The following is a 25816-nucleotide window of genomic DNA, read 5'->3' as shown; positions in this document are numbered from 1 at the left end:
TTTCAATAAAATATTCAGTTTTTATTCAAGCAAACTAAAAATTAACAAAATTATTTAAACATTTCTTAGTTAGATAAATCTACTATATACACGCATATTGCTAGTTTAGGCAAATATTAGACTGCATTACAGTATTACACAGCAGAGGGTCAAGCGGTCTCTCTGATCAGCTAAGTTAACTTAAACGTAGACTAGACCATTAATTTAACTACGCACTAAGTCGATTGGAAGAATCCGTGTAACGCTATAGGGAAGCACTTGGAATTGTGTTGGAATTGCAAGACCTAGAGCTACAGTAAAACTTATACCATTAGGAAGCACTTCTATCCAGTATGCAAACTGCTCTCTATATATACAAAGAACCTTTCGTTGCTCGAATACCACATACCGTATACGGCGTATACCATAAACTATCATTAAACTATATCATAAATCACAGTGGCGAGATTTGTTTTTGACGCCTGCCCCATCGGTTCACAACCGATCCAGTGCAGACGTGCGCCTGCAACAGCCAAATGGGATCGATCCCCTGGGATCCGGATCGGGATCGGGATCGGGATCGGATCGTATCATGGTTGCCCAGCTCATCTGGGCGGGCAGAAGCTGAAGTAGGGGAAGAGCTGGCAATGCAGGGAGTAGAATCGCTTGGGATCGGCCTTGAGATCGAAGCCGTCCACCTTGATCACGTTCCACTGGTTCTTCATGTGGGCATAGCTGAAGGACACCTGGTCCTGGAACGTATCCTGGCGTATGAACTCCATGGGCTCCAGATGCGAATGGAAGTTGTCCACCACTGTTAGAGGTACTTTCAGTAGGTGTTCTGTGAAAACAAATGTGTTAGTAAAGGTTCAAGGTTGTTGGGGTGGCATCCAAAGCCCAAACTCACCTATTATAAAACCCATTGTGACATCATCCGGAAAACGTATCTTGTCGCCAATGCTGATGAACTTGCCGCCACCTGCTATGGGCAGCATTTTTAAAGTCAGGGCTCGACTAAGACAGAAGCCAGCGCCGCCAGTGGCAAACCAGAAGGTTATCTTCTTGTTGGTTGTCGTGTTCTTCTGCGGATCCAAAAAATAAAAAGAAGAGAAAAGAAAAGAAAAGAAAAGGGGCAAGATTAACGGAAGAACTGGCTCATGAATGGGTCCACAAGAGGATGGCTGGACCAAAGGATAAATCCAAGTAAATATCCCTTTTTTTTCAATCTCATTTCTGGTTTTTGGCAGTGGCCCAGAGAAAATTGACTTGAAATTAAAAAAAAGAACCAAGCCAAGCCAAGCCAGGCCAAAACACGAAACGTGGCTTGATTAATTGACCATGTAAATGGACATGTGCGAGTTGGAAACTTAATACACGGGTCTGTCTGGCCAAAGCGTAAGCCGAGACTTGACAGGATCTTTCTCCCGCAAATGAAGCGTAAAGTTTGGGGCTTTTTAATTATGCACGCTGCTGCGATCAGGGTTGGATCGAGTTGTGCCACTTTTTGAATGGGTTTGGCCCCAGCCAACTACCTGCTGTTGTTGGCTCCCATCCCTGGCCACTGCTGGCTAAGCCGATAAAACTATGGCCTGCACATTCATTACGGGATCAGCTGGCGATATTTCAAATGGCTTGCTCTGGAAAACGGGTTCAAATTCGGACTCAAACTGGGACTGGCTGCCTGTTGCCTTGCTATTGCTATTCCTATTGCTATTGCTATTGCTATTGCCTTTGCCGCGCCAGATCATATCGGTTATTAATGATAGCTTGCGCTGGCAGCTGGAAGCCAAATGGCGGCATAGACAAATGGCCATGGTGGCCACATAAATAACGGCCCCGCTCTGTTTGCGGCCCAAAAGATGGAGAAAGGCGATCGCAGGCAGGCATGTAATTACGAACTATATAGGAGAATATGCAGAAATAACAGGCATTTGCACTTACGCTGTCCAAGTGGATCTCCAGCGGCGACGAGATGCTCGGCTTGCCCAGATACCAATCCACACTGGGACTATACTCGTCCAGCAGTTTAACCAATCGCGGCACATTGACATAGTTGTCATCGTCAAAGTGACAGAACCATCTGAAAAAAAAAACACAGAGCAACAGACTCAGATTAACACACAAGTTAGAGTTACAAATTATTTAAATAAAAACATTTAAACTATTTACAATTCACAATGCCCGTAAATGTGGAAATAACGCTGGAGGAGATGACTAGGATTGCTTTGGGTGTACCCGAGCTGACCCACGTCAATGTGGCCGTACTCCACAGTCTGTTGAATGTCCTGCTCAAAAAACTCAACTGCCAGAATGATATGGTGAGCATTCGAGGCTTCGAGGGCAAGTGCATGGAGCGCATCTTAGAACAGTCCAAGATCTCACCCCTACCCTTTGATGTGGAGGCAATTGTGCCCATTTCCGAGCAGCTGGACAGAGTGCAAGAGATGGAGCAGCGCATCAAGAAGCTGGAGTGCCAAGTGGAGTGTCACTTCCAGCAGATCCGCATTTGCAACAAAACCAAGGACAAGAAGTTCAAGGTCCATCAGGCCGAACAGTATGCCTCGCCGTGTGAGGATCTCTGCACCGTTTGCGATGAGGACAACAAGATCGCCTGCAGCCTGCTGGGCAACATGGACTTCATGAAGAAGCTAATGCGGCACATAGCCACCCCGATTGTGGACCAGATGGAGGAGGTCAGCAGGAAGCTGGAGATGTTCTACCTCACACTTCAGGCTTTCCTGAAGCAAACCGAAGCGCTCTTCAAGCGCCTGGAACTGGTCAAGCAGTGTGTGGTGGAGATCGAGAACTTGCGCAATCTGATCCAGGAGTATAACATCACGTTCATTGGCACCATGGAGGAGTTGCAGGACATGCTGGACAGCAAGCTGGACAAGGTGCACATGCCGGCGCTAAAGAAGTACATTCGGGATCACTTCGACGACATTGATCGGCGCTTGAGATTGATTGAGGAAAGAGACGCCTGTCCCAGAGCAGCTGGTTTCATCAATTCGGGCATTTGCTGCCTCTCCTGCAACAGCACCAATGTCGGCGTCGATGTGGGCCCCCAGATCGTGGGCGTTTTGCCCGATGCCAGGGTGAGGCCTATGCCCATGTTGCCGGGACAACCTCAGAATTGCCACAAGACCGTCGTCTGCCGATCCGTGGAGAAGGAACCCACCCTAATGGTGCGAGTCAACAATCTCGATCTGAAGGTCCTAAAACAGCGACTCAATCGTCCTGCTTCGGGCAAAGTCTGCAAACTGCCCGAAGCCAACGACGTCATCTATGGCGTTCGCAGCTCTTGCATATCCGGCTAGTCGGCACAACTAAGCCCCGCTAACCCCGCTAGTCTCCATCCAAATCGATTCGTTTAGGCAATAAAGCATATATGCGGACCCCCCTCACAAGGCTGTTTCCGTTAAGCCGCATAAAGAGTGCACTAATTTAGACTGCAATTACCGGAGGGTGGGGGGCTGGAGGTAGATAAAGATCGCAAGTCGGCGACTGCAGCTGCAGTTTTTATAGTGACAAACGATCAGCCATATCCGGTAGCCCACGGTGGACTAATGATGGCATTAAGCGGCAGCTGAAAGGTCCACGCTGGCCATCATTATCTTGGGGGGAGCTTCGGGTGCAGTGTTCCCTGTTCGTCGAGGGGATCTTCCCCTTTGGGGATATCTTTGCAACGCGGGAATTCGCTTGGAATCCATTGGGGAGGCTCAAGATAAAGAGAAATTTGCAAGTCATACTCTACGGTGTTCTGGCTAACTAGGTTGATTACGCTTTCTGTTTATCTTTATCAGCAGCTTGTTTAAAGAAACACTATTTTTGAAACTGTTAAGATTTAGCTTTGAGATTTTATATGTTTAATAAAAGTTATTTGTAGACTAGCCCTTAGCTTTAAAACAATGTAATTTAAAATAATTGATCTTAAAAGAATTAAATAAATAAATAAATAACAATATAAATAGTTTGCAATATATATTTTCTATACTAAAAAAGTAAATTTAAATAAAGTTCTTTGCTGATTTTGCTGACTAGCCTTAAGCTCAACAAAATTGAATTTCAAATTACAAACACAAAATGATTTCCAATTTATATATTATATTTTCTACACCCAAAAAGTGTATCAAAAGCTTCGACTTGTTTGGCACCTTTCTTGGGAACTCGACACTTTAAAGAACAGTTCTTAACCAAAAAAAAAACTTAAATAATTTAGTTTTGCTCAATATTCTTTACAACCAAAAAGTGTATCCCCAACTTCGACTTGGCAAACACATTTCATGGGGGATTCGCGACTTTCGTTGAGCTCGTAAGTATTCAATAAAATCGAATCGAATCTTGGAGGATTGGCTTGTCTTGTCTTTGCTTGTTGTTGCGTCTGTTGGGTAATTTAATATAATTTTTATTGCATAAGCCGCGACCAGATAGAGGTGAGAGGGCGAGGAGGAGCTGGATATATTGTGTGTGTGGTACTCGGAGTGGTAGATGCTACTCCTAAGCCTGGCATTCATAAATTGCCTGACTGGATGATGCTGCTGCTGTTGTCTACGAGTTTTGCTGCTGTTGTGGCAGCCACATGCGATACCTGTGCGAAAAGGCCGCTACTCCCGGTTCCTCCCCTCTCTAAATCCCTCCTATTTTTCCCTTCCTTTACAGTTTAGTCGCTTCGTGACGCATAAAAATGCGCGTTTAATTTGCTTAATTATGCACAGAGCATACATTACGCAGTCCCCCTTCCCGATTTCATCGTAGGCAGCTGCTTTCCCTGTTTTCCAAATTGAAATCTATACGCTAGTTTATGTTCGTTGTCGTTTAATTAACGCTATACCCCCTCTTTGATTTCATTGGCATTTATGAAAATGTTTTCATTCGGCGGTTCTTTCGATTCGGGTTATCGATTCGGGGATCGCTGATGGTGGCTTTTCTCTGATTCCCCGTTTCGAAAATTGTTTGTTTGTTTTGGGTTTGGGTTTGTCTTTGTCGGTTCTCTATTTCTTTGTTTATCTCTGCATCGGATTGCACTTCAATGCACAAAGAAAAATTATTTCATTTTTTTAATATATACTTTATATTTTTGTGTCTTTCATACTATACAATAAATGTTAATCGAAATTAAGATATCTTATATAAGCATAAATTGTTAAAAAAAAAGTCATAGAAATAAACGCTAAACAAATAACGCAAATATGAATTTTTAAATTGTTATTACAATAAAACCATATTATGAATATGTGTTTTAAGTATTTAACTTCTTATTTTGTATTGTTTATTTTAGCTAAGTAATACAATTTTAAACCATGTATTTTTTATAAATTAACAAGTTAAAACCAATAAAAAGTGTTTAAGCCAAGTGAACTAAAGTATATACAAAAATAACCGACTACCTAACTAGAATTTACCCAAAATTCTCCCAGTGCATATGAGTGTGTGGCCGTTGGCCGAGAAAAATTGAAATGCGAAACGAGTGCAAACTTTAGTTTATTTCCATAGCCGTTTTTCCATTTATTCGCGCTGCTGCGGCAGCAGCTGCTGTTGCCATATAGCCATAGCTTTGGCCGATGTGTTGTTGCTGCTGATGTGGGCAGATTTCGATCAGTTTGCCAGCTGGGCTCTTTCTTCCAGCTCCGTCCCGTCCCGCCCCCCATTCCGACCCACACTTAACCCCCTTTCACCCACTAAAATATAAACCCGCTGGCGGGGCGTTGGCGGCTGCGTCGTCATTCCACATTGCAGGCGAAATGAGTTTATGTCTGGAGCCACAATAAAAAATGATTGACGGGGCACTTCAAGTCGGCCGAAGGAGATATATCTGGAGTTGCAGGCGACCCAAGACGGGGCTTAATAGATTTCGCATTAAGAGCGGCAGGCAACTTAGTAACGAACGAACAGGCCGCGCTAAAAGTATTTTGACAGCCGGCCAGAGATAAGCGATCGCCAAAAACCTCGACAGACGACGATGACGAACTGATTTCATTTGGATTTGGATTCAGATTCGTTTTTTGTTTTTGTTTTTGGTTTATGTTTTTCGACTCCTCTCCTTTCGAAATGTGGCAGGAACGGGCTCTCCTGCAATTAGCAATAAGTCAGCTGTCATCTGACCGAACAGCAGAAAGTATCTTTCGGGTCTCGAGTTTCGCGGATTGATACAAATCAATGTGTCATGTTGTCCGTGGGGGCAGACAACAAGATATTTACATTAAGCAGCAGTCCGTCCACTTAAGTCAACCAAAATGTTTGCCTCATTAACAGAGGCAGCCACAAAACGACTGGTGACTGCATCGAGAGCTGAAAGGGAAATTAATCTTCCCACTTCGAATGCAGTTTTCGATGCTTTCCATTAAGAGTGCACGGAGAAAAAACTGATTTTTAATGTGGTCTTTAAAGATTTTAAATGAGTAACAATCATTTAAATCACCAAGCCAGAGGATATTGAACTGATTATTCTTTTGAATCAAAAACATAAAGAACATAAAATAAAAATACAAATGTTAATAAATAACAAAATAATACAAATATAATTGGAAGTATAAATTATCATAAGCCTGCAGTTTTTGCCAGAATATTTAAGCCATACCAAAATTTTGATCATTTTTTTTAAAAGCTTATTAACTTAAAGTTCTTAAATTTTTAGAGAAAGGGACTGCTTTTTGCCTTCTTCTGAAGCTGTAAATTAAAAACTCCCTGCTTCTAAAATTAAGGTATAAATTCCAGTTACATTTTTTAAATCAATAACATACAATTTGAATGAATATTTGATATTTTTTCTTTGTGCATCTAAATGAGTCAGATATTTTCGAAGCTGTGCGCCTGCGCATCTACAAAAGCATTTCTCTTGGGCTGCTGGGCAAACAATTGAAACGCATTTGTCAACTGGCGTCGTCCGAGCCTGACAAAGCAAATCATTAATTCTGAGACAGTGTATCGGTATCTTGTGGATGCGCGCACTTGAGTCCGCAAATTGATGGCAATTGCCGGCGATTATGCGAATGGTTGTGGGTATGGATGTGCGTTTGGGTGTGCGTTTAGGTGTGGGTGTGAGGTTGTGTGTTGGCGAGAGGCGCTAATTGAAATGTAGAGCAAAGCAAAGCCACTTCCCGGATGTGGAGTAGCAATTGCATTTCCTAGTCCAACTCCATATGCATATATATATTACTGTTGCAGTTGTTGTTGCACAGTTGCACAGTTGCAATTGCGGTGAAATTGCCTGTTTCCGCTGCCACAATTCCGACAAAGATTTGAGAATTTTTTCCATACGGCGGCAATGTCAACAAATGCACGTTGTTCTCCCTTTCACCATTGCAATCAATTGAATAATTGGGATTGTTGTGGTGCTGCCACAAGTGGCAAATAAATGAAATTGATGCGTTTGTAAGCGGTGTGGGGTGTGTGAGTGTCGCCATGGCTCTTCATTTTCCCCCAAAAGGAAAACTGGCAACTTCACACGCATCTCTTTACTCTCTCTATAAATAGCTGCCCCTGGCCGCAAAAACCGTGGAAAAAAGGGGAACATTTTCTCACACATTGCGGCCGCATAAGCATCTGGCTTTTCACATATGCCACCATGGGCAACCACAAGCTACCAACCCTCCAGCCAAGAAAGTGCATTAGCGACATCAGACCACGATTAAAACTGTCGCAGCCATAGATGGATATGTACGTTTGTGGATCGACTACGAGCGACTCTATTATTTTATGGCTCAGTGTGGGATTAACCCCCGAGTAGAAAGGGGGCCCGCCTGCCCTGGGAAATTTCCCTGATGAACTGTATCGAAAACCAAGCGGCGAATCGAATTCCCACGCACCCACAGACTTTAAAGTAACAAGCAGCATTAACAGCATCATCAAACGGGCTTGATTGATGCCAATGCCGATGCTGATGCTGATGCCTCAACAACCATCCTTCGGCAGCATTTCTTTTGGCCCATTTACATTTTATGCTGTGAATATTACGCATATTACGTGGCGTAATTACACCCTGAGTTCGGGACCCTCCGCTCTTGTTATGTCAAAATGTTGATTACGAAACGTGCTCGGTCGAGAGAGTAGCCATGTATCTGTATCCGTCAGATGGGAGATCCGAGAGATCCGAGAGATACGCGATGCGAGGCAACCTCGGATTGCAATCAGATAAGTGGCCGTTTATACAATTGCCTGACAAGTTTTGCGCCACATTCACATACATTAGGTGTGGCCAGCAAGGCACACACCCAAATCAAAACCAACAGACATGAGATAAATTAGAACTTGAAACAAATAAATCGAAAGAGATTAGGCCAGGCAGCGTTGAGAAAGGAATTTAGAGTCGAGAAAACACACAAAACTAATTAATAAATACCCCCCGAAGCCCTCGACCGAAAGGCAAATGTCGCGCACAGTGGGGCACATGGAACCTTTGGCGCCTCCGTGGCCTGGAATTCCGATATGTGTTCATAATTGATGATTGCTGTCCGGTTGGGTTTTGCTTCAGCTCAGAGTGGGAGTTCCGATGGAGTCTTGAGTGACGGGCCAGGTCATCGCCTGGCTGTCTGTTTCTCTATGACTTGCAGTTGCTATTGTTGCTGCTGTAATTTTAATTAAATTGCACTAATTGTTTGGTATTATAATGGATACCCAACACCGACAAGCGGCAACGGCGGCAACGGCGGCAACGGCGGCAACAGCAACTGCAATTAGCCATTCAAGGCGAGCGAAAGGCGTTCCCCGGCCACCGCACAGTGGGGCGAATAATTCAAACTTTATGGCAAATAAATTCACATTACAGCAGCTCACACAAAACGCAATTAAAAGAACTGGCTGGATTTGCATTTAATGGTGCTACTTTTGCCTGAGACGCCCCACGGTTGCCCAAAACCAATTGCGAGCAACATGTTGCTGCCGTGCGTACGAGTCGTTCGGCGGCAGCAGCAGCAGCAGCAGCAGCAACAACAACAGCAGCAACAACATTTGGTTGTAAAAAGCATGGGGGTGAGGCAGAAAAGCAGCGTGGCATAATTGCCAGTTCGAATGCACGTTAATTAACCTCTTTTTCATGTTGTGCTCGGGTTTTTCTTTGCCCAGGGATTTCGATGTTGTGCTGGCTGGCTCTCGCTGCTGGATCTTAAACGTTGCCAATCAGCCAGAAGGATGCCCAAGCCAGTTTCCTGTGCCACCTGATACCATTCGTATCTCTTTTTAGTCTCATTTTTGCCATCCACATGGACCCACCAGCAACAGCGGCAGCAGCAACAACAGCAGCAGCATCAACAGCAACATAAACAGCAGCAACAACAGCCTCATCTCGCTCATAACTGCACATTTTCATTGCCAGCCATTTATTTTGTTTCAACAATTTGTTGTAGTGGCTGTTGCCGTGGCTATTGATTGCATGCTCCGCGCTCGTATAATGACAGTTTCAAGTTCTAAGCCAAAACGGCAAGTCAACTTAAGATGAAAGCCAGCCCATCCAGTCAGCCAGTTATTGCAGCCATCGCAGCACCAAGCTCGTCATCCTCATCATCCGAAGTCCAAGCATGTCCAAGTTGTTCTAGATTTCTTCATGTTGCTGATGTTGTTGTTGCTGCTGCTGCTGTTGCTGTTGCTGTTGCTCCTCGGTGTAATTACAAATAAGCAAAGGAAAAAAAAAAAATAAAAATGAAGAAAATATAAAGAGAAGTGGAATTTCTAGGCTGCTCCTTTGGGCGCTAGTTGAAGTGTCTTTTCTGGTTCGCTCCTTTTTCTTCTCGAGCTGCGGTCGCTGGACAAGTTTTGAGTGGATGTTGCTGCTGCTGTTGCTGTTGCTTTTGCTGTTGCTGCTGCGTCTTAATTGCGCAAATTAGAACGCATGGCAGCTGCAGCACAACCGGAGAACTGGGTGTTTGTATTGCCCATGGATAGAATGATGGGCTTCTCCTGCGGTCGCTTATTAAAAGCATTAAAGTCTATTATTACAGCAGCAACTGCGCCGGCAGCAGCAAACCACAAAGAGTCATTGCTCTCTCTTAAGTTGTTAAGCAGAAATGCATCGAACGAGCAAAAGGTCCGCAAATATGACAACATTTTAGGGGTTCCAGTCGGGAAGATGATGCTGCTGCTGATGCTGCAGCAGCAACGTGCAACCTGACCTCTTAACTCCCCAGATAATGCCATAATTTTGCATGAAATTGAAGCTGAGCACACGTATGGATATCCAATTAGGGGGAAATTACAAAGCAAAGACATATATAACGAACAAAACATATAACATATCGTATAAGCATATAAAGATTTACTTATATAAAGCGAACGTTTTGTGTATTTGATGGCTGGGCAAGGAATATGGATTTATAATTCAAAGGAATATGAACTTATAATTCAAAGAACTATGAATTTATAGTCCAAATCTTTCTGTTTATGGAATTAGATTTATAATCGGGTATCCCAGGTATTGTCGATATGACAACGATATTATTATCGAAACGTTTCAATTAATTTATAAGTTCTATCTTTCTTTGGAAAACCATAGAAAGATAAATATATAAAATGCTAAAATGCTCTATTGCGCTGCCATAAAGTTCAATATCTAACCCTACGATTTTGGCTGGCGAATTTCGATCTCTTTCCGCAATAACTTATTTTGAATATGTTTAATACTCACTTTTTGCCGCTCTCCAGAAAGACATCCAATTCGGCGGACATTTTGCAGCAGAGCGCCTTGCGAAAATGGCCCTGCGAGCATTTGGTGTTGATGAGATGGCCCTCTGAAAAGAAGAAGGAAGAAGAGGTTGAGTGGCGGGGAAAAGGCTGATAAAGATTGGTAATTAAGCGGGCCAACAAGAAACAGAAGGAGCTGCCGGCCGTGGGCCCACTTCTATGTTAATTAACTAAAAGGCCAGGCTTTGCAGCCCGCCGAACAGTAGCTTGTTAGTTGAGAATGCCGCTCATATCCAGCGGATACATTTTGTATCGTTTGACAGCCGCCGCCGCCGCAGATAAAGATGCCAGTGAGCGGAGCGAGCGGACAAAAGGGTGAAAAAGTGAAAAAAAAAAAACTAAAAAAAAAAAAATAAAAAGCGAAAAGCAGAGCAACGCACAAAAACTTTTGCGCCTTAATTGGATGAAAATTGTTGAAATATTTAAACACAAGACAACGGGGACTGGCGAACTTATCCTTTGTCCAGCCAGCTTTGCACATAACTCAAAATCCCCGAGCGTGTTTAGCCGAATCCTTTTGGCCTAATCAAAATGCCAAAGGAGTCTGTGTGTGTGTGTGAAACTTGAGATCGTCTCGGGTTTTGGGTTCTGTGTTCTCTGCTCTGTGCTCTACAGTTTGCGTTCTTCGCTTTCTGTTTTCTGTCTGCTGGAGTATGCAAAAATGAAATACAATTTTTTTTAAGCGAAATTGAAATTTGAACTTTTTTTTTTAATTAAACCTCAAGAAAATCGAAGCGCAGCCCAGGCTGCAATTCAATTAAAATGCGGGTGAGTGATGAAGCTTCCTCACTCGCTCGCTCGCTCTGACCCTCGATGGGATATGGAATTTATAAACTTTAATCGGTTTTCGGATGGCCCCAGACAGTGGCCAATATTAGGCGGTGCTGGGGGCGTGGTCCTGGGCTGATGTGAAACTAAATTGAGAACGGGGCAGACGAAGGCAGTCAAATGAAAGGCAAGGGATTGGGTTTTGGTTTTGGGATCCGAATCGGGATCGAAAGGTAAGAGGTCGGGGCTTTTGGTCAGGTAAAGAGGCTGTTGTTCTTTTGTGATAAATTCGTTTTTCTTCCTCGCTTGAAAATATAATTTTTGGCCGAAAATCATCATCAAGGGAAAGGGGTTTAAATAACTAATGGCTTCCTCTACTCACTTGTCTTCTCCTGGTAGTAGTGATCATCCGTGTCCGTAAAGAACCAGGTCTGCAAATAAAACAGAGAGAGAGAATCAAAGTTAGGCGCTATATATATTTGCATAATAATGTGGTTCATGTAAATTACAAGAGATCGCAGCATGGGAAACTTTTAACTCTTCTTGGTCGCTGGCATAATTATTCAAACACAAAAAACGCGTTTGGTCAGCCACTTACAAGAAAGCGTCCAGCAATCAGATAAGCAAATTCCCACACACCCTGTCTTCAGAAGCGGTTCAAGAAATAACTCAAGCAAAAAGCGCCCCAGAAGAAAGAAACGTCTTTTATGCATCGCTGACTGCGGTAGGGTTCTGAATTCTCAGGAGGTGTATTTCCCGCTCATTAGTGGCTTTCACCAAGCAACAACCACCGGCAAGCCATTAACCCTCCAACCGCCAACATAATCTATTTCGCGACATTCCCCGGGGGCCCTCGATTTTTTGGTCTTAATAAATTTGTTACTCGAACAACTCAATTGGCTGGCTGCTGGTACCCTTAATAACTTTTTGCCTTTGCCGTTGCCTTTGCCTTTGCCGTTGCCGTTGCCTTTGTGTCAAATCAGGCGAAAATCGTTTTAAAGCTTTGACAACTACACGAACAGCTATGGCTGTTGTTGTTAGCCATGTTGCTGTTGGCCATGTTGTGCTGTCGTTGTTGGGAAGTAAGAGGTACGGCAACAACTTGGGCAAACAATACGCCCGCTCCGCAAGCATTTTGAGCAACGACTTGTAACAGTTAGAAAGTCAACGTTTGCCAGTTCACCGGCAGTTGGAGTTCTTTATCCAGACCAGCAATACGAACACACCAGCAACTGCAGCACATCAGCAACTCAAGTACACCAGCAGCACCACCAACTAAAGTCGTCTGTTGAATTTTCATGGATTTTTACGAGATTTTCCTTCGTTTTTTATTTTTTTTCGTCTGCCTTTCCAGCTCACTTTTTTTCTACACTTTTTCTTCAAGAGTCGTCGGGATGTGGCCGCTTCATCCCCGCTTTGGGGCGAAAAATGTTAACACCATGTTGCCGGCTTGTTGTTGCTGGTGCTCCTATTGTTGGTGTTGTCGCCGCTGATGCTGCTGCTGCTGCTGCTGCTGCTGCAGTTGCAGTCCGCACTTGACTAGTTTTTAATTTATGTGACTGTTCCAACTGTTGACAAACAGCATTACAACGTGTTTCGCAAATTTATGGCGAAACTTGGCCGCTCTGATGGAAGTGTCCCATAAATAGAGTTCTTTAGAACGCCAAGTTAATTGAAAGCAGCGATTGGAAATGCGAGAAAGACGCAATCAGGGAGGTGAGTAAGAGTAAATCTTGGTTAAACTACTAGAAAGCAGGAACATCATCGATAGTATTGACATTGTAATGATCTAAAATCGATGGCTCATTGTACTCATTATTTGCACTAGGTAATTAGGTTTAAAAATCAACAAGAACCATTTATGAAATATAAAACTCAATTTTTACAATGTTTTTATTGATGTCTAATAAAAGAATACAAACAACAAAATTAAAAAATTCAATAGAAATAGTTTAAGGTCCGTTTTAAGACAAACTTAACGCCGAGAAAACTTTCCTAAAAATGTTTACACAACTTTGTGTTTGTTTACTTAATTGGTATATGATTGTTTTTTTTATTAAATATACTTCTTTACAGAGCATCGTATAGAAATCGAATTGAAGCCAGACAAAGGATCTATAGTTCATAAATTTGGCCAACACTAGGTGGCAAAAATCTGTTGAGTTTCGCTGGATTTTCATGGCGTGGCATGCACTCAATTGGAACGAAGCGATTGCCACAACAATTCGTTATGTTTTCGGCGCCCAAGAGGGAAAAAGCCAACAGTTAAAAAGGCGGCCCAGGAAAAGCACAAGCCAAACGGCAAACACCAGCTGGCCAACTCCAACTTCAGCTCCACTTGGCCAATATACAACGAAAACCGGCAACAAGCACTGCATTTTCAATGGCGTCTGCGTCTCTAACTGCAGCTGCGGGCCAAAGGCAACTGTGGCCAACCATTTGGACAAACCATTGAAGCATTTTTGGCCGTTGCCTGTTGGCGTTGTTTTCCTCTTACCAATGTGCTTTGTCTTTTTTTCTCGGTCGCGCTAAAATTTAATGCCCACCCTTGCAAAAAACCCCCGCCTTTGCCGATCCCCACCTGGAAAAGCACGTGGGGTGCGGTCAGCAAGCCGCGCATTTTGTCTGCGGTTGCAGCTGGCCTTACATCTAGACCAGGTCCCACAAGCTAAACAACTCCTCAGAAAAAAAACACCACAACACCGAAATAAAACCGAAGCCGAACGGCGGCTTTGTCTGCATTTTTCTGCACTGGCCTGGCCCAAAACGAAAAGTGGCCAAAATTATAATCTATGAGCAGGAGGCGTGGACAATGGACATGATGCTTTCCCAAAATTGTCCAGTGCAGCCTCGAAGACCAAGTGAAAGTTGCCAAAATTAATGAATAGTCTCAGTCAGGATGTGACTAATTTCGTCAAGACTTCCAATAAAGTTAGCCGCTAGTGAGCGGTAAAATAGGTTTATTGATCGACTTTAGGAAGTTATCCGTTACTGAACTAATAAAAAACCAATATTTTTTAAGTGGTGCAATTTCAAGCGGTATTAATTTTAGACATTCGCTTACTGTGGTTATAAAAATTTACGAAACGAGATTGTTTCAGTTATAACTTTGCAACAGGTTTTTAAATTTATGAGTATTTAAAAAAAAAACGTACTTGAGAAATGGCAGTTAAATACTCTAGCATTAGATCATTTATATGACTATAAATTACGATTTTATATTAAGGCATTAGGTAGTATTAATTCTGTAGGAGGTTTCAGTGCTCAATCATGAACTTAAATAAATCTTTATAAGCACCAAAACTAATTTATCTTATGTTCAAAAAAAAAAACACCAGCTATTTTCCAAAAAGTTCTATCCCTTCCTAGGCCAAAGTGCTTCCCATAACAATAGGTTCCTCAGCACCAACGCACACGCAACGTTCAATTCAGGAAGCGACCACAATTTCTGGGCGTTTCACATTTTGCGTAATCTTCTTCAGCTACAAAACCACAAAGGCCGAGATTTTAATTATGGGTTTTTGGGATTTCTTCGTGAGATCTCTGCCCCTCCCCTGAAACACCTGTACACCCCGGACCACGAGATCTGTCTTGACCTGAAGAATATGCCCCACGGCAACTGGGGTACAAAAGTGTTAAATGCTCACAACAGAAACCAAGCAAATGAATCAATTACGTGATTTGTTGTGAGTCAAATCAACTCTCTGAAATCGAATAGGTAGGTATTCATTCAGAGAGGTATTCGACTCAGCATTCAATTAATGCGATGGCAAAGTGATTAAGAGCCAATCAACCGGGACATTCTGAAATCGAATTCGTTGCGGATAAACAGAACAGGTCATCCTCCTCCTATATGTGTGTACATATTCAGATATGTTCACAACGCAAATATGAACTGACAACGAGAGCCATTAAAAAGGAAGTTGCATGCGGGTGTTGCTGGATAAAAGTTGCGATGAGGTGTAGGGTGGGGGGGGAGGCGGTTGTATGACTGACGAAATTGTGTCGCCGCCAGCGGACGAAAAAGCAGCAACAATTGAAATTCCAATTTATTGCGAATTGAATTCAATTGAAGAGCATTGAGAGCAGAACTCAAACAGAGCAAAGGCCCTCGCAAAAGTTCAGGCACGGGCTGTTACTATATGATAAAGCCCCGAGTGGCTATGAATGCGCTTTATACAGTGCGGTTCATTGGGGCATGGATTTATGAACTTGAAAGAAAAAACGTAAGTGAAAAGGGAATACCAACTGAGAGAAAACTCGTAAACAGAAATAATAACAAACTGGTAGAAATCTAAGTAAACCAACTCTCAAATGACTTAAGTTTGGAAAATATTGCTTATAATTTTTTAGATTTTTGGTTTTAATACAATTTTTTCTTATATTCGATTATCGTCCGACAAAATGGATATTTGTAATTTTCAAAAATAATTAATAATTCATTAATTCTTTTCCTAATCGATTTGTAATCAACATATCTAGTAATTGCTCTTCTAGTACTTAGTTAAACAGCATCGCAATTTCGATCCACACTGTATCGAAAAACTACTATACAAACATCTGTTGGTTTTGTATTCTATCTTGTGCGTTGGCGGCACACTTTCGGTACCGACTATTGTCATTAATTGGCCTTTAATTGGCATTGCATGCTCATACACATGAATCCGGGGGAAAAAGCCAAATCAAAGCAGGAAAGCTCAAAAACTTGAACAACGAGATCGTACCAAGTGCGGATGGCAGGCCGGGCGGACGACGAGGTCCGTTTCCTTATTTATGAGCAACTGACGCAACCAGACGCGATATGGTACTAGAACATATACAATGCACACAGTACATAACAGTGGGCACCGGCTGTGTGCCGTTTAGTGATTCATCACTGGCTTTTTGGACGGGTCTGGCTGTCAACGTCCAAGAGGCCAGTGATTCAGCCGTGCTCAAAGTCACAGCAGCGACATTAAAGCGCAGACTGCAGAATGGAGAAATGCCAGCAAAGGAGCCGAGTTAATGAGATTTAAGCCGCAACTGTGGGACATGGCGCGTTATGAATTTAATAGCCCCAACTGGGGACCGGCGACACCAAAAAAAAATATACAAAAAAAATGAAAACAAAATCAGCACCGAGTGGTCTAACAGAGTTTTACGACATTGTTTTTCCAGGGAGCCGGGGACCAAGTACATGTGGGCCTAATAAAATGCGACGAGCTTTAGAGATATCCAGTTTTTCTCCAGAACCAACGTGAATAAAAGGCAAACAGGTTAACTGGCTTTAGTTTCCATGCGAATCAATCAAACAATAAGTCAGGCAACCGTAACTCTGAGGCTCTGAAGCTCTGAAGCTTCATTAAAAGTAAATAGTAAATCAAGACAAGCAAATCGAGACAACCACCCACAGGAACACTCCGTGGACAAGCTGTCAGTCCGTGTTCGCCGATCTATCCGCCGTTGCAGAGATACAGAGATCCAGTGCTGACATTTGACATGCGTCCGCTGGCCCAACAAATGAGGCTCAGACCGCGGAGTGCATGCAAATCGGGCTGCTTTGGAAAAACTGGTAGCCAAAGTCAGTGCAGGTCGAGACAAAAGTCAGTGGCAGGCTGGAGGTTCGCCGGAAAATATCCAAGTGGAAATAAAAACGAAAATGCAAAACGATTTCCCCCCATGTCTAAGCCGCATCGGGCATTCAATCAAAGTCGAACTGCAGCAACGGCTCTCCAGTTTTGGCCAAAACTGTTTACAGTAATTTATGCTCATTTGTAAGCATGAAAAATTTGAATCATTCATCAAACGTCCGACAAACAAGTGGGGAGTGGGGCGGGGGGTAGGTCGTTGTCAAGTACCAGATCTCTTGATCTGTAATGGCAAACAGAGTTGCCGGGTTTCGAGTGGTACATTGACCTCCAAAAACTTGGCAAAAAGACTTTTGAGATTTTAGCTACTTCAGTGAGTACTTCTGTATTGTATGATTCTGCTTAATTTTTAATTTAATACAAAGGACTTAAGATGTCTAAAAACTGTTCTTTCTAACAGTTCAGTATTTAATTTATAACTGATTTATTAGGACTGCTACTTGCTCTATTAAATTTAAGTACTTTCAATGTCAGCAAATTGTTTAAAATAATATTATGATAACATTATGATATCCGCACTTTCTAGCAATTAATTACTTAAATTATCTAATTTAAGCTTGTGAAAAATAAATGAAATTCAACAACTAATGTAAACCTAAGCTCATATTACTTAAAAGTTACTCCCCATGGCTTTTAAATTTGTTCAATTTCCCAATTACAGCCACAAAAGCAGAAGAATACCCACGTCTTGTGATACCCATTTCGAGTCTTCCTGAAAACAAGCTCAGCATCGATTCGACATCGGGTTCGACGAGTCAGGCTTTGCCCTTTTATGGGCGCTGTCTTGACAACAACCAAACAAAACATTAATCAACAGCAACAACAACTCATCGATGACAACAACAACAAACAGCAAGAGCAACAGCAGCAAGCAATTACAACAAATTGTTTTCAAACGCTGCTGCGCAGCCAATCAAATCGAACGCAGCTTTGAGTTGTTGCCTGTCGCTGCTCCACATTGCTGTTAACCACACGGCAAATGACGTGCAACAACATGAGCCACAGAGTTTCCATCAAAATAATTGGCCAAATCGAAAAGAAAATAGAGGAAAAGATGAGGAGCAGAGGCGGCAGACGCCAATTGTTACCAGCGATATGTTGCCCGTTGCTGCTGTGAAATGTTGCAAGTGCACAGGAGCAACTTTTGTTGCCTGTTGACCAAACGGAGCTTGTTGCCGGTGAATGTTGTTCGAACGTTTAGTGTGGCAACTGAGCTGGGCCAATCGATGCCGATAACGATAACCAATTTCAGGAGGAAAAAATAAAATTTCACCCCCCACACCTACCCATTAAACTCTTTTTTTTTTGTTTTTTAAGCCCCTGCCAGTCCTGAGGGGTTTGCAAATATGAGAGAAAAAAACCCCTTTTATTGCCGTTGCTGCTGTCGCTGCTGCAGTTTCTCTTGCTGATGGCAAATGCCTCGAAACGTGCTCGTCAAGCATTTTTACAATTTTCCAAAAAGGTACAATACACACACTGGCATGTTCCTTTGGGGGTTATTTATTTGTGTTTTCGGTTCATGTTTTTGTATTCGGTATTGTTGTTGCTGTTGCTGTTGTAGCTTTTGTTGCTGCTGCTGTAACTCGGTGATGTTGCTGTTGTGACTTGCCTGCAATGTCTGTCAGCAACGACGAGTGCAGTTTTGTGTAAACAATAACAAAACACATTTGTGACGCGTGATTTTGCATAAGTTGGCACCCCGTTTCAGACGATATTGCTGCCACAACAGCAACAGCCACAACAGCAACTTAAACAATGACAACAACAAATATCCTTTCACCACATGAAAACCCATTGAGCGGCCGGAATTCGATTATATTTTTTGGTTTAGCAGTTTAGCACTCAATGAAATCATAAACAAAAGCGATCGTTTAGTTTATTTTGTTATTTTTTTCGACCACAAAAGCAAATGCTATTAGCCATATTCGTAGCCGCTAAGCCCCAAATGAATGAAGACATTTTTATGGCCAATTAAGCGACCGCCAAAAAAAAATCATAAATCGCCAGACATAAAATTAACCAACGAAATCGAATCAATTCCCGCCAGCTTAAAAACTCATTATGCAAATTGGCCAAACCCAAGCCAGGGTTGCCAAATCTTCGATCTCGGTTAGCAACCTTTGGAGCTAACCCCACTTAGCCAATTGTCGCCCACCCACCGGCGACCTGACAGGAAATTAGCTCCAACTAATCGCAGATCGATCGTTAGACGATCGTTGGTGGCAGACTCACCTGATCGCGGGCCAATTGGAACCAGGTCTTAATGATCAACGCCAGCCGGGTGTCGTGATAGTTCTTCGTCGTCTTCACGCTGATGAAAATGTCATCCAGCTCGGTGACCGGCGGCTGGGGCGTCGCAGTCACCGCTCTCTGTGACAAATCGTGGAGCAGCTCCCCATTTCGGCTCCTCCGCGCCAACTCCGTCAGCAAGGTGGCCGTGGGTCGCTCACTGACCTCGATGTCGCTGAAGTTGAAGCTGCGGATGTCCTTGCGGATTATGACGGTGGTGGGTGAGGCGGCCGGTGCCCCCGCCCCCGGTTGGGTGGGCGTCGAGGACTGCACGTAGTCCTGGAGCAGCTGGTCGCGATGTGTGGTTACAGGTTCGCTGGACAGGCCATCCACCTGGCTGTGCGGCACCTGCAGAGAGAGAAATTCCGTCAGTTTTCGATCCAAAAATGTTTTTTAATTTTGATTACTTGCTCCAAAAGTAATACCAGCATCTAAGAAAGTCAAAAAAATCAATTCTAAATCGTCAAAAAGATATTTTTAGTATTCATTACAAATGAATATTTAAGCTAATTATTAAGTTAAAATTAATATTATGAAAATTTAAAGCTACCAAGTAACATTCTCTTCATTTTTTGAAAATTATTAAAAAATAAATATAAGCTGAATGAAAGTTTGAAATCTCAACCATTATTTGGTCATTGACTTTTGTAATATAATAAAAAGGTTCTTTTTTTTCTGGTCTTCCCTTTTCTCGCAGTGTGGGCCAGAAAAATATAGCAAGTGGCGGGGGGTTAATGTAAATTTGTTGTGTAAATCGCACGTAGGGCAATAAAAAGATGAAGACGCCCCCGCTCTATCGAAGACACTCAACTTGAACTCGAACTGGGACTTGAACAGGGACTGGTACTGGTACTGGTACTGGAACTCCCACTCCTCGGACCCAACTTCGGGCATTTTCACCTGGCAAACAAAGGCAAACTTCAATGGCAAACAACAATGGCAAACAAATGAGCGGCAGCAGGCAGAATAAACAACAGCAACACCACCATAAATGCTGAGTAAGAGCAAACAAACCGGGATCGGGATCGGTATAGGGATTGGGATAGGGATTGGGACGGTGAGACGAGAACCCACTGAGATTGCTTTGAGTCGGAGTGAACTGCTTGATTAATTTCCACTGATAACAGGTTCATTTGCTTTTGTTGTCGGCGATTCTTCAATTGCTCTTCTTCGAGATTTCCCCAGCGCTCGTTTTAATGGCCCTCCACGGAATCGGGGACAGGTGGGGCATAGGCATAGGCATGGGGCATGGGCAATGGGCCAGAAGTTTCGCTTTGATTGAGGCAGAGATAAGGTTCGAGGTAAGCAGCTCGAATAGGTAATACCTCGGGTGAAAGACAGCCCAGTTCTAGCACTCTTTTCCTATGCAAATCGGAAAGCAACTTCCGCTATAAATCTAGCTAAACCAGCTTCCCCCTTTTTACTTTTGTCCAATAGGGAGATTTCTCTTTGGCCCCGCTGGTTTATAATGCTTCACACGATATTGTCTCGTTGATAGCGGCTACAAGTTGGGCTCATAGAATTTTATTGCCGCACGATCGAGGGCCAAACGGTGTTCAATATAATGGCAACTCCCTAATGAGGAAATGTGAATGGGAATGGGGAGTGAGACGATGACAGCGGCAGGTGTAAACTGCCGTCGTCGCCGATGGAAACCTGAACCCGATATCCCAAGCAATTAAAATGTTGAAATATTAATTTGGCAGCGACTGAAACTGCGAATATGGGAAATCGTACGGAGATTTGCCCAAGAAAGATAGCGAAGAAGTCGTGACTTGACTTGTGAGGGATTCAGCTGCAAAACAGTGAAAGCCGTCGCTGAGTGGGTTATATAACGCGGAGAACGCCTCTTTCAATTAAGCGGGTTCCGTAAATTCAAGGTTCGGATTGGATTAGAATGTGAGCCAGTTTCCAATCCCCGACATGATGCAATTGCGACGTACCCGTACTAGCATGCAAATCAAGTACACGGACTATACGGACTACAAACAGCAACGCTTTGTGACACTTTTGTGGGATTTGCGAATTACTCGAACGTGATGAAACTGTACAAGCACAGATACAGATACAGATACAGGGTAGAGTTGCGGATTCAGATTCAGTTAGAAGAGATACAGATACACATGTGCCCATATATGCAAGCCGCCTGCGCACTCCGTCAGATACAAGATACAAAACACAATATACGAACTACACAGAAAATAATTAGAAATTTTAGCAGGCAAAATAGTGTCACATGACCACAAAACTTTTCTGCGGTTTGTGCTTTTATTCAACCAACCAAAAGAAATTTGGTGTATTGCCACAGAATTTAATTAAAATACACAGTTGCAAAAGTTTAAACGAAGTTTGTATTAAGGTTCTTATTAGAAAATCATTGAAATAATTTTATTCTGTGCTATTCTATTGCTCTTTTTGTTTATTAATGCTATAATAAGATTTAATTATTATATTCTAAAACATTAAAAGGTTACTTTTTAACATTTCATATTAAGATCAGTCATTAAACTTAAATATTTCTCTCTGTGCACATCATACAAGTACCGGGCGAAAGGCGATAGATACAAAAACGAAGCCAATCCCAAAACAAATTTAACACGGTCCGAACAATCTCTGCCCCCCCACCACGCCCACTCGAATGACTAATGCTTCATTAGCCAAGTGATTAATATGTTTATAAACATTTCCATGTCAATTAATAATGAGCAAACCAAAAGAATCGGGCGGCGAGGTGCGAGTGAATGATATGAAAGGGCGCCAAATGGAATCTACCCCCGCGCGACCTGTGCGAAGATTAATTGAGTTAAACTCTGGTCCCATAACGGGAAACATAAATCAGCGAAATCGAAAATCAAAGGCATTCCCCCAAAAAATGCAATCAGAACCGAGCGCCTCCAGCTGGGCGAGCTGGAAAATCTTCATTAAATGCTGTTTAACAATATTATCCGTAAGATACGAATCTAAGATAAGATACACACAACAGCAGCCAGGCAGACAAGCATCCAAGCATCCAGGCTCAATTAAGCGACCACCAAAAGATACCCAGATACTCGGTTGCCCAGCTGCAGATACTCCTTTTATCAGGCGCCTTCTGCAGCTTAATGTCGTCAACTTTTTCGGGCTGATTATGTGAGCGGGCTCAAGGCTCAAGGGAGGGATTGTGGGGCACGAAAAGGTAGCTGCAACCAGCTGCATCAAGTTGGCCATGGGAAGAGCAGGCACCTGCTTTTGGCCTGGCCAAAAACAGGAATCACATCATCACGGTCTTTGTCTCTGGGTGCCTCGATTGCTTCTTCTGGCTGTTGCTTTCCTGAAGCTGATTTGCATGCTCCTCAGCTGAAGAGTTTGTTAATGTTATTATGTATTTACCTTGCACTCAGCAAAAATAAATTGTTTAAATGTATAAATACATTTTGAATATAATTATTAAAAAGTTTTTAATCCATTTCTTCAAAGAAACCTTTTCATCACATTATAGCCTAATAGCTGCCTAATAATCTAGACAATTTTCATTGAACTTAATATATTTTTAAGCCAATGGAATCAAATTTAGTTGTAGGAAACTTTTTTTAATTGTCTTAATAATTTTAATATTTATCTTAAATATCAAAAGTAAAGTCGAGTGAGTCAGTTGAACAAAAAAAGTGTCTTTCTCGAATAAAACAAACTTAGGTAATTGAGTACATTACAGTTTTCAATCCTTTGCTTCATTTTCAGCTTGTCTAAGAATGTTATGAAACCCCAGTCGAATGTGTCACATTTCTGTTCAGTGTAGCCACAACAAACTACTCGAATCAATCAGCGACTGATGGCCATTCGGCGCGCCACTTTAAACAAATTCATAAACAACCAAATCGTTTGACGATTATTATTCATTTCGTTTATGATTTATGCGTCAGCAACACGCGACATGGCGACCTGGCGACGTGAGTTGCAAACTGGACATGGGACATGGGATACTGGAGACTTTCGAAAGGTGGGGTTTTTAGACCCCAAACCCCCACCTAATCTTGAAATTATTGCTTTATCAGCCGAATGCCAAGCCCAGTTTAGTATGTGTCCAGTCAACTGTTCCACAGTTCGAAGAATCGAGCAAAGCCAAGTCAACAAACAGCAATTTTTGCGCAACATTTAGGAACGGAACAAAAAAGAACACTCATAAATAAAATACAAAAAAGAATTAAGCAAATTGTACATGGCATGCAGTTTTTTTAACTGGGACAAGTCACAGACCTCCGATGGAAGAACTTCAATTGAAAAGACTAACAACACAAGCAGCGGCTGTCGACAGTTTTTAATCCGGCTCAGCATTTAGTAGTGCGATGTGTGTAGCACTAATTTCTGCCGAGTTTCCGGTTAGACCCCAGTACAGAAAAAAGAAAAAAAGCAACTGGAAGATCCACAACAGCAACATCAACAACATTGTCCGAATTAAAACAACATAAAGTTTTTAATTACACTAGAAGCAGCATGCGAAAACATTACAGAGGAAGGGCCACAAACTCACAGAAGCCCCGAAGTTGAGCAATTGAGTTGCAAATTGAGGAACCGGAAAGTGGTGAATGGGGGATTACATGGATATTTTTAAGGATGCAGGAGCTGATTCAATTATGAGCTCTAAACTCTGTTGCCAGGGGCGAAAGGCAAAAGTTTCCTAAGCTTGGATTACTGATCGAAGAAAGGGGAAAAAACCATCATTCAAAGCAAAGATGTGTCAGAAAATGTCTTCATTGAAAACAGAGATATTTTTCTGAACAAAATTATACTTTAGCTGATTTAAAAAACTATTGGTTATAATTTTAATAAATTGAGAAACCAATTTAGGGTATCTTTGCTGATTGAGAATAGTTTTTGTGAACAATTCAATAAATGTATTAAAATGTTTTATAATAATTTGAGCTTCTAAATTTTGTTAAGGTATTTTTATCATTAGATGGAAATTTTACTCGAATTTTGATTAGAAGGTGTCAAAAGAATGCAAACACTCGAAACTGTTTACTATTTTTGGATGCAACGCGAGGCGATGTAAGCCAGTTCCCACGGACCTCAACTATTTTTTATCTGTGATGCGACTGACAAGACTTTCCACTGGACGAATCCGTTTAGCTCAGTCTTCTTGGACTGCCCCTCTCAACCCCACGTTCGTAATATTAGCACACAATATTTTATTACACAAAAATTTATGCAAAACCCGAAGTAAAAAAGGAGAACAATAATAAATGGGGAGAGAAGACAGGGCTCAGAACCCTGACAGGCCCTGGAATCGGGCATCTGAAAGCTTTGGCGACGCTCTGCCGACGGCAAAAAAAATGCAAAAAAGGTAGACAGTTGTTTCAGGAATCAAAACTTTGTATACTCTTGCAGGGTCTTAATTCCATTGTAGCTATGGGATATTAGAATATCGGATAATCTTAATAGGATCCATTGGGCTATTATATACTTATCCGGGAAGATTGATTAAGTGAGGTGTTATATAAACGTTCGCTAAATCTCTTTTTTTATTTTTCTCATTTGGATCAAGCTAAATCTTCACAATCTTCATCTTTAAATCTGACAAGGGTTCGAATTTAAAAATATTTAACTATAAACATATTGAAATTGCTAGACCTTTATACAACACTTTAAGCATTGGCAAAGCTTGGCCAAATATTGGTAGATGCAACTTTAAAACATAATCTTTCGATCTCCTTAACTTATAGAATTGAACAGTCCTTAAATTGACGAGGAATTTACTCTTTAAAGAGTACATATCCTTTTAAGACCCTTTTGCAAACATCGGAGCTTAATTATGATACCCCCAATAAGGGTATAAAATTGCAAAAACCAAAGAGCCGAAACTGTTTTATATGCAAGGCAAGGGCGTAAAAGGTTTTTTAACGGCCAAAGCCGGACGTTGGACGCATGCGCAGCTGCAAAAGTCGCCGGCGTTGATTTATGAAAGTGCACGAATCGTCGTCGTCGTCAGGATCGGGGATTGAGAATTGGGAATCGGTATCGGTATAGGGATAGGGGATAATGCAAATTGTCTGGCCTGTGCAACTTATGCAGATCAGCAGTATGACAGTTTCGCGGGGCCACAACACCCACGCACTGAACATATCGTTCGCCCACTCTCGATCAGAACTCACTTGGATGCCCGGATATCCGTAGGCGCTCTGGTAGAGCAGTAGGGTCATATAGACGACGGCGACGGCTAACATCATGGCTTGCAGGATTCGCTTGAAACGTTGCGGCAGCGAGAGCACAGTCAGGCTCATCATACGATTACGGGCCACTACGCGCACATCGAAGCCACTTTTGATCCGATCACTAGGTTTTGTACTCGTTTATTCTCAACTTTTAATTTTTAGCAGGGGGTCTTGATTTTACGAACTTTTGGTTTTTCGAGTTTGGTTCATTCGTTTTCTTTCAACACGCGCGCACTCACGTCTTGCTGGTTGCAAGATTGGAAAACAACTCATTGGGAAGCGCGTTTCGAGTTG

At 42.4% G+C, this 25816-nt stretch overlaps 2 protein-coding genes across 2 annotated transcripts; one reads left to right on the top strand and one right to left on the bottom strand.

Annotated features, from left to right (window-relative positions):
* On the bottom strand, window positions 1-25786 carry LOC108142618 (fringe glycosyltransferase). Its single transcript, XM_017266601.2, has 7 exons — window positions 25463-25786; window positions 19278-19682; window positions 11801-11849; window positions 10595-10697; window positions 1921-2059; window positions 887-1061; window positions 1-820 (listed from the first exon to the last, which is right to left on the bottom strand). The coding sequence occupies exons 1-7, from the start codon at window positions 25592-25594 to the stop codon at window positions 585-587; spliced, it is 1239 nt and encodes a 412-aa protein (XP_017122090.1). The 5' UTR covers window positions 25595-25786; the 3' UTR covers window positions 1-584.
* On the top strand, window positions 2067-3411 carry LOC108142619. Its single transcript, XM_017266602.2, has one exon. It carries the CDS (start codon window positions 2157-2159, stop codon window positions 3294-3296), a length of 1140 nt encoding a protein of 379 aa, XP_017122091.1. The 5' UTR covers window positions 2067-2156; the 3' UTR covers window positions 3297-3411.
* Window positions 25787-25816: the final 30 nt, after the last annotated feature.

This window comes from Drosophila elegans, unplaced genomic scaffold (assembly GCF_018152505.1).
Source record: "Drosophila elegans isolate 14027-0461.03 unplaced genomic scaffold, ASM1815250v1 contig_208, whole genome shotgun sequence".
Lineage (NCBI taxonomy): Eukaryota > Metazoa > Arthropoda > Insecta > Diptera > Drosophilidae > Drosophila > Drosophila elegans.
This window is presented reverse-complemented; position numbering and strand designations above follow the sequence as displayed.

Coding starts and splice junctions, on each gene's coding strand:
- LOC108142619 (XM_017266602.2), top strand. CDS start 2,157: ATGCCCGTAAATGTGGAAATAACGCTGGAGGAGATGACTAGGATTGCT.
- LOC108142618 (XM_017266601.2), bottom strand. CDS start 25,594: ATGATGAGCCTGACTGTGCTCTCGCTGCCGCAACGTTTCAAGCGAATC. Junction 19,683..25,462: donor ACGGATATCCGGGCATCCAA/GTGAGTTCTGAT, acceptor CTCTCTCTGCAG/GTGCCGCACAGCCAGGTGGA. Junction 10,698..11,800: donor CTACTACCAGGAGAAGACAA/GTGAGTAGAGGA, acceptor TCTTCTTTTCAG/AGGGCCATCTCATCAACACC.